The sequence below is a fragment of the Eriocheir sinensis genome, chromosome 44 (genome assembly GCF_024679095.1).
Source record: "Eriocheir sinensis breed Jianghai 21 chromosome 44, ASM2467909v1, whole genome shotgun sequence".
Classification (NCBI taxonomy): domain Eukaryota; kingdom Metazoa; phylum Arthropoda; class Malacostraca; order Decapoda; family Varunidae; genus Eriocheir; species Eriocheir sinensis.
Genome location: NC_066552.1, coordinates 5,814,050 through 5,823,133, shown reverse-complemented (window position 1 = coordinate 5,823,133; position 9,084 = coordinate 5,814,050). Strand labels below are relative to the sequence as shown.

At 42.5% G+C, this 9,084-nt stretch overlaps 2 protein-coding genes across 5 annotated transcripts in view; one reads left to right on the top strand and one right to left on the bottom strand.

Annotated features, from left to right (window-relative positions):
* The first annotated feature begins 3,324 nt into the window (after window positions 1-3,324).
* LOC126980357 (protein aveugle-like) lies at window positions 3,325-7,876 on the top strand. Of its 2 annotated transcripts, none has more exons than XM_050830144.1 (5): window positions 3,325-3,471; window positions 6,008-6,123; window positions 6,285-6,337; window positions 6,654-6,767; window positions 6,905-7,876. In XM_050830144.1, exons 2-5 carry the CDS (start codon window positions 6,102-6,104, stop codon window positions 7,070-7,072), a joined length of 357 nt encoding a protein of 118 aa, XP_050686101.1. In that variant the 5' UTR covers window positions 3,325-3,471; window positions 6,008-6,101; the 3' UTR covers window positions 7,073-7,876. The 2 variants fall into 2 exon arrangements, with proteins under 2 accessions (XP_050686101.1, XP_050686100.1); XM_050830143.1 differs by having other exon boundaries at window positions 6,008-6,132.
* LOC126980354 (trimethyllysine dioxygenase, mitochondrial-like) overlaps window positions 7,326-9,084 on the bottom strand; it is an 8,201-nt gene continuing 6,442 nt past the window's right edge. For 2 of the 3 annotated variants that reach the window (XM_050830138.1, XM_050830136.1), the window contains one exon: window positions 7,326-8,821. In XM_050830138.1, the coding sequence (XP_050686095.1) occupies window positions 8,682-8,821 (140 nt within the window). In that variant the 3' untranslated portion in view covers window positions 7,326-8,681. The remainder of the gene's footprint in view (window positions 8,822-9,084) is intronic. The other variant, XM_050830137.1, reaches the window with a different exon arrangement.

The following is a 9,084-nucleotide window of genomic DNA, read 5'->3' as shown; positions in this document are numbered from 1 at the left end:
AGCAAGCTTCAACTATGCCATCAGAGAAACTAGCATGCTATGGAAGAGGAAGAAGTGGAAAAAAAGAGGTTATTCATGTAAATAAAGTTTCTCGAAAGCCTTGAGTGAAAATAGACAAAGCAAACATTACGTTACAGGGACGATCTGTGGTCAGTCAAGTCACACTTCTAAAATAAGTCGTAACTCTCCCTTGAAGCAATCACCCTAACCAGTCACTCGTCACCCCTGAAGCATTCTTTCACGACACAATACCTGGCGACAGTTTGGGGTGAATCTTGTCTTTTTCTTCTCCTCCTTTTTCCAGGTCCTGCAGACTGTCTCCCTGCTGGAACTCCGCCGTCGCCAAAGCACCAAGAAGCAGGGGCAGCAACAGCACCAGCCGCGGACCACAGCCAGCAGCAGCCATCTGGATAGAGCAAAGGTTAGACAAGATAGTATGGGTTCTCTTTTTTACCTATAATTATGTCGGCATCTTTAAATCGATTGTCATGGGTTCAGTAAATCACCAATAGTAATATCTTCGATGAATTCAGAGGTCAGAATCCACATACCTTGGTGTAGCAGCAGTAGTAGTAGTAGTAGTAGTAGTAGTAGTAGTAGTAGTAGTAGTAGTAGTAGTAGAAGAAGCAGTGGCAGTAGTAGTAGAAGGGAACGCTTTTGGTCTCTGAAAGTGGCAAATAAGTGGTGCTGGTCAGTTTTATATATCATCAGTCACGCATGCATTAATTGCACGTAGGTGTGGGTGTGCGGAGCAGGTGCGCAGGAAGAGGGGGGAGGGGTATGAGTGATAATGTAATCCAGGTGCATTGGGCTGCTCGTACATACCCGGAAACGTGATTGAAGTTGGAGTGCATGTGTGTGTGTGTGTGTGTGTGTGTGTGTGTGTTCATTGGCAGGTTGCGTTTCAAGTGTCTGCGCTCGATCGCACGCGCGTACACACACACACACACACACACACACACACACACACACACACGTACACACAAACACAAATTGCTTACTTCCCTGTCCAGCATTCGCCATGCATTTTTTCTCTCTCTCTCTCTCTCTCTCTCTCTCTCTCTCTCTCTCTCTCTCTCTCTCTCTCTCTCTCTCTCTCTCTCTCTCTCCGACTCACACAAAATGTACAATGGACGTTTGTCTTGAATATTCCTCTTCTAAGGTTCTCTGCACTACAGATTTCCTGCAGAGAGAGAGAGAGAGAGAGAGAGAGAGAGAGAGAGAGAGAGAGAGAGAGAGAGAGAGAGAGAGGGAGAGAGAGAGAGAGAGTAGGGTGGCATATTGTTCTTGCTTATCCACTCAGGAAACGAATAACTTTGTATCTTATATCAGTGTATTCTCTCAGTCTGTTGTTCATGTGTGCATATATAGCTCCCTTTCTTTCACCTCGGGTTGTTATATAGTAATACCGAAGGAAGGCGAGAAGCAATAAATATGAGGAGCGAACTAGATTGTACCGAGAAAGGTGAAGTGTAACATCTGTATCACATCTTCTACCTCTTCGTTTTCTTCTTATTTTTCTTTTTCTTCTTCTAGCAATGTTTTAGGGATCTGGTAAAGCTTTCTTCTTCTTTATCATTATCAGCATCTTCTTCTTCCTCATTTTCTACGTCTTCTTTTCCCCCATTAGCTTCTTCTTCGTCTTCATCACCATCTTATTTTTAGAGTGCCTAGCTAAATGCCACCCCGTAGTCAGCACTCAGCAAGGACGAAGTACACAACCCAGACCAAGACCAAATTGACAACAGAGAGGGAAACTGTACTTAGGCTTCCTAGATATAGAGAAAGCTTATGACAGGGTGAATAGAGATGTGTTGTGTAGAGTGCTTGAAAAAGTTGGGCTAAGTGATAAGATTGTTAACATAATTAGAAGTATGTATGCAGGTACAAGAGCAAAGTATAGACTAGGTGATCTAGAGACAGGTTGGGTGAAGAGTGAAAGAGTGAGACAAGGCTGTATATTATCACCAACCTTATTTAGTCTTTTCACAGAAGAATTAGCAGTCAGAATGAGAACAAATGCAGGAGTGAGAAGTGGAGAGGATAAAGTATGTGTGTTGTTGTATGCGGATGATGTGGTGGTTATGAGTCTGCTGAAGAACTACAGTCTCCTAGATGTGGTAGGGGGTTGTGGAAGGGATTTTGGGGTTAGGTTCAGTAGTGAGAAGAGCAAAGTAATGATAGTAAATAGATCAGAGGATGAGAGAGAAACAACTTGGAGACTGGAAGGGGATGAGTTGGAACAGACGGAAGAATACAAGTATCTAGGAGTGTGGATGGAGGTAAATGGATGCGGCAGGGCCAAGAATGTAAAGATACGTATGACAAACCAGTGGGTAGGCCGCTTAGGGAGTGCAGCGAGGATGAAAGCGAGCAAGTATGATGTCATCCGTGAGGTTTGGAAGAGTGTGGCTGTCCCGAGCATTATGTATGGAATGGATGTGATGACATGGAATGACAGTGAGATAGAAAAATTGGAAGTGGGGCAGAATAGGGTAGCAAGAATGGCACTGAATGCACCAAGGTTTGCAGCAGTAGAGGCTCTTAGGGGTGACATGGGATGGAGCACGTTTAGGGAAAGACTAGTAAAGGCAACCTTGAGATATAGAGTGAGACTGGAACAAATGGAGGATGCAAGATTAGCAAGGCGAATAAATGTGGGCGAATGATAGACAGGAATGTTATGCTAAGTAGGTGGGTGTACCGACCCTTTGAAGATTGACAGAATGTGTTTGAATGGAGAGTAACAAACAGAAATGGAGAGGGGTTTGAGTGGGATGTAAGAAAGTGGAAGAATGTGATAGATACCTATATGGCAGTTAAAGATGAGGGATTGAGCAAGTGGAAGAATGAGATGGAAAGAAAGGAAACTCTTGACTGGTACAGGGAGAAAGAGGCCCCAAAGTGTGAGGTGTGGTATGAGGGAAGCCTGGGAGGTGATCTTCTTTTCCGTGCTAGAGCGCAGTGTCTGGATGTGAATGCAAGAAACTATAGATGGTCTGAGTCCCGCAGCAAAGTGTGCCAGATGTGTGATAGGGGTGTGGACGAGACTGTGCAGCATGTAGTGCTGGAATGTAAGAAGTATGACAGGGAGAGAACGAAGATGATGCATGTGTTTCTGAGCGCGATGGGACGTGGAGTGAATGAGAGGACTGGAAGGGAGTGGAGTGGATGGTGCTGCTGCTGGGGCTCAGTGGAGAGACGAGTGGACGAGTGATTGAGGCAGTGAAAGAGTTCTTGGAGGGCATGGGCGTGCAAGATGTAGGGAACGACATCTTGCCCCGAGAACATAGACTTCCCGCATGTTTTGTTTTCTTTTCGCAGGAGTTGCCGATACAAAGGCCTGGCTGGAGAGAAATCCCGAGCCACCTGTGACATCAAGATCAAGATCAGGGTTGCCATGACGACGGGAGTGGGTGAGGCTGCTGATCTTCCTGATACGTGATTCCTCCAAGCACATCATCCCCACAGGTAAGGCACTCCTCTCACCTGGCCCGCCTTGTTAACTGGGATGCACCTGAGACATAATGACTTTCTCTTTCAGGTTGACGGAAGCGGAAATGTTTGAGAATGGTGTCTTGGGTTGTTTCCTGGTCTGATGTGGTGGCTGGTTGATTGATTTTTGGGCGAGCGGAAAGCAAGATTAATTATTTATTTATCTTTTTTTTTTGCGCGACGTGGCTCGTACTCAATTTACCACATTAATATAACAGGTAAGATCCTCCTCTCACCTGTCCCTCCTTCTTAATTGGCATGCACCTGAGCCATAATTACTCTCTCTTTCAGGTTGACGGAAGCAGAAATGGGTTAAGATTCGTTTTAGGTCCATGCCAGTATCTCATTACCTACCTTATGAAACATCAGTATCTCTTCATATATCTTTTCTACAAACCTTCAACAGTCATGGAAACGCTTTGAAAATTCAATTCAAGGACTTTTTTTTTACTCTTGAAAATAGGGGATAATGTTTACGAAAGCGCGTCACCTCCCTGGTGCTGCCGCGGCGACGCTACAGCAGGTGTTGCTAGAAATACCTCCTCGCTGAAATAGTAGGTCATAAAGTTCGGTTGGAGTAGTTTAAATATGCTCCCCAACCCTAAGCCCTCTGCGAGCTATTTTGCGGCTGCTGCGGCTGCTGCGGCTGCAGCGTCGCCACGGCCAGCAGAGGAGGCGACGTGCTTTCGTAAACATTATCCCCTATTTTCAAGAGTAAAAAAAAAAGTCCTTGAATTGGATTTTCAAAGCATTTCCATGACTGTTGAAGGTTTGTAGAAAAGATATATGAAGAGACAGTGATGTTTCATAAAGTAGATTATGAGATACTGGCACGGACCTAATACGAATCTTAACCCAGAAATGTGTTTGAGTGTAGTAATTGGGCGGGGGAAATGAGGATAGATGGGTGCCTTGGGTTGCTTCCTGGTGTGACGTGATGAGTAGCTAATTGCTTTTCGGGTGTGTGGAAAGTAAAATATTTTGTTTGTTTTTAACCCAATAGCAGCAACTGGCCAAATTTGTGGCTTTACTGCATACCAGCGACGGGCCAAATTTTTGACCTGACATAAACCCCCAAAAAATAGAAGATGCATAAACTGATCACAAATGCGTTGATACATAGTATATAATGATTTGCGTGAGTGATGATTTTTTTCTCGTAAATTCGCTTAAAGGAACCTTTAAGCAACATAATCCCTGCAGCTACCGGGTTGATTGCAGCGTGGCTCGTACTTGATTTACCACATTAATATAACTCCTAAATAAAGAAGCACTGGTTAAAATTTATACACATGCCCATACCTCCTTTTTTATTGCAACATGGCTCGTATACCTGATTTACCATATTTAATATAACTCCTCAAAATAAGGGAGCTTTGGTTAAAATTTCTATACATGTCCATATCTCATATCCTACCCTACAAACTACTCTTCTGTTGTCATATACGTTTTTAATAACATTCAAACCTTTTGGAAAACCACAGTAAAGAGTAAGCATCAAAATAAATGTGAAAACTTGGCCTCGGTGCTCATCTCCGTAGCATTGGCCCTTGAGCCTGTGGGAGGAGGAGGCCCATTACCCCAGGACACAGGGCCAGTGTGACATCCGGGTTACCACAGCTTACCTTCCCCAGGTTTCCCCAGGTACCCATTTATCAACCACCCCGAGAGGGAGGATGAACAGCTGGGTGAGCTGCACACCAACTGCCCGGGCCGGGATTTGAACCCGGGCCCGCGGAGTAGTAGCCAGGCACGCTGACCACTAGACCACGGAGGCGTATTGCAGCAACTACTAGCTTATGGAAAATTAAAGAAACTTCAATATAATAATGTAAAATATTGATGAGCACAGCCTAGCACATCACATTTTAGCAGCGAGAGGGGGTGGACAGGTTAAGTCACATTTAGTTTGGTTAGATTTGTCAAGTTTAATTATTTACGATAAATACGTGTGTTACGCTTCATGTTGTCGCTGGCGTAAGAGTAGACTACAATAATCTCAATATTTATTCCCTACAAGTTATTTAAACCAATCTCTACCAAAGCCTTTACCAACCTAGGAACTGAAAAAGCAGTTCATAACCTGTATGTGTCAATATGAACTTAATCATACACACCAGTATAATTCTGAACAAACACCAGTAGTAAATATGTAACCAGGGTGCATAACTTTACACTTGTCAGAGTGAAACTTCATATGCATCGTATTAGGCCATTCCTGTAAACATGTTTTATTTATTTAATATTCTGAGTTTTAGACTGGCATGTATTAATTGCATGCAACTTTTTACCACATGCAAACATGAACATTTAACTGTTGTTGATAGCACATTCATCACTCGCAAAAATAGCAAGCAAGACAGGCCCCAGCACTGGTCCATAGGCACACCACTAATTGCTGGTTTCCATGCAGGCATCTCCTCATCATGTACTCTGACCTGCTGCCACATCCCTGTCAGAGATAATAGGATCCCAGCAGTACTAATCCTTTTATTCCCTTTCTACTTTTCAGTTTGACTTGTTGCTACTTCTTAGAACATCAGAGGTTTCATGGCAAGTTAAGTAAGTAGTACTAAGCCAGATCTGCTGCACCATTGCACTTCACCATGCCCAGCCAGTGTCCATCAGGTGAGACAGGTGAGGTGCTATCTTTTACCCTTCCATGACTGGCCAACTATATTCACTGATTTTGTCCATTATTATACTTTGTATGAATGCCATGCTTTAGTTGACAGTAAAATATATTATGAAAAATAAAAGGCATTATACTTTTACTTTTTTTTTCCCAGAGACCAAAACTGAGATACCTGTTGGAGACACCTGCCAAGGCCCCAGACCCAAGGTGAATACACTTCTCAGTTCATCAATCATCTGCTAAATAAGCTCATATATATTTCAGTGTAATTCTTTACATAGATGTGAACCTATTGAGATATTAGTGTCTTGCAGGAATTGGCAGACCCATACTTTTAAACACATGTTTCTTCTAGACCTTTTTCATTTTACTTCCACTTAATAACTCAAAAAATATATATGGTAAAGCCTTTATGATAAGTAAACATTAATACTTGATATGGAAAAATAAGAGAGGACATAGAATTACAACTTTTCACTATTCCATGCCCTCACCTGTACATGCTAATAATGATCCTCCTCAGGGCAAGTTGACCCGGCCTAAGCCTTGTTATCTGTGGACGACGGCAGATGTTCAGAAGTGGTTCAAGAGGCACTGCAGCGAGTACTTCCAGCTGTACTCACACCTCCTCATCTCGGTGGGTGTTCCTTTGGAGCTTGCCAGCCACTGAGCATTATATTATAGCCTTACCTTAGAGTTACTGCTGAATATTCTAACTGTACTTAGCATCCACCACAGTACAATGACATACACAGATCATGTCTGGCCTTACAGAATGACATCACTGGGAAAGCACTGGTTCGCATCAGTGAAGGTACGCTGGTCAGGATGGGCATCAAGAACCCAGAGCATGTGGAAGCCATCTGGCGGGAGATCTTGAAGTTGCGCCTCAAGGCAGACATACAGGAGATGAAGGAGATAGAGATGAGTGCAGTGTTTTAGGTGTGTACAAAATGTCTGGGAGGGAAAGAGCCTTTATAGGGATAAACATTGTGGAAAGACCTTCCTCTTGCATTTTTTAACATTTTAGTGGAAGTGGTAGCAAATTTTCTAACAAACTAAAATGTTGACTGTAAATAGCTATTTTACCTTTTACTTTTCAGATGATTACTATAGTAGAATAAGCAATTAGGTAATTTCAAATTGGCTATTAGCCAGTGGGTGCATTAAATAGGTCATCAATAAAAGAACTCCATAAATTACAAATATATATATTTTTGTATAGTATAATTTTCTTCAGCTTAGAGACCTGGGGAATTAATTGCTTGTCTATTCCATCACATATCATAAATAAAGGTAAGGTAAACTTGGTGGCAAACACTTCATGTGGCTTCAGTGCTCATCTCCGTCACACTGACCCGTGACCCTGTGGTGGGTAAGAACCCATTACCCCAGGGTACAGGGCCGGTGTGACATCCACCACAGTTTACCATCCCCAGGTTTCCCCAGGTACTCATTTAATGACCAGCCTGAAAGGGAGGATGAAGACCTGGGTGAGCTGCACACCGACTGCCTGGGCTGGGATTCGAACCTGGGCCTGCAGATTCATAGCTAGGCACACTAACCACTACACCAGACTGCTAAAGAGAGCATGGCTGGTAGGTTTCAGGAAACTGAGGTTGGGGACTGTGGTCCACTTTATTGTTTTGGCCAAACAAGTCAAATTGTCACATGACCTTACCACACCTCTCCAAATGGAGTTACATGTACCCAGTGACAAAAATAAATGATAGATCTAACTCTTAACCGTTTTTTTTTCTTTTTCTTTTTCTTTTTCAAATGTAACAACTCTTTACAACCATTTAATAAGCCACTGACCTTTGACCAAGTAGTTTGTTAATAGAGAAAATCAAATCACTGACTTCTGATCTCACCATGTTGAATTTGAAACACTTCAACTATAGGCTTTAATTTCAATCAGAAAGTTGAAGATGTCTTTTTGAGGGTCTCACCATGCCTGGAAACAAATAGGCAGCAGACTCATTAGATATAATGTCCATCAAACATGGAGAGGTAGAAAACATTGGGAAAGGCCTTTGTCCTGCAGTGGCACTTGTGTTTGTATGAGGCTTCCTGAGAAAGGCAGATATCCAATGGAGGGAGTCACAGTATCACAGAAACAGGAGGGAAGACTGACACCAAATCGAAAATGTTCCTAATGATAGTTCATTTAATTATTAGATCAAAGATTTAAGGTCATGCAATCAAGAATAAAAAATAATTTGAGTGATCTATAGAAATTATATACAGTATAGTAATAACCTGATATCATGCAATATACTTGAGTTTTCTTTAAGCTGAGACAAAATTTCAATATTTAGTTATTTTGTGAGCTGAAAAAGAGGCATTTTTCAGTTCTTGAAGACCCTGGTATTAGTCCCAGTTCCATTGTTTTCATTTGCTGTATTGCAACAGTTTTACTGATCATGACAGATTGACAGCAATACAAGAATAATATATCTAAGCATCATCCCTTCATTAAGTGAGCTGAAAGGGGGCTAGGGTTACTTGGTATGAAGATTAGAGGTAACTTGCTTCTTAGGGTAAGGCACTACTCCAGCTTCAGCCCCAACACCCTGGCACTGCTGGTGAATTCCTCGTTGTCCAGGTAGCATCCAATCATTGCCCGGCGCCCTGAGAAGCTCCTCCGGCCATGCATCACCCGCCAGTTGTCAATCAGCAACACTGTGCCTGCCAAGAGGGTCATTATGGCATGAATGGTCACTGACCTTAAAAATTAATTTCTCCAACATTCTACAATAACAAAAACATCTAGTTCATCAGTAATAAAGTTTTTCACTATGTTCACATCTTCACAGTGCTCAGTGATAAAGGAAAAGGCAGATACAAGCAAGCATGCAATCAAGTCAACCCTGAGTAGCAAAAGCAAGACTCCAGTAAACATAAATATTGAGAAAGCATATTCAAATATTCATCCCAGCATAGGTTAGAAC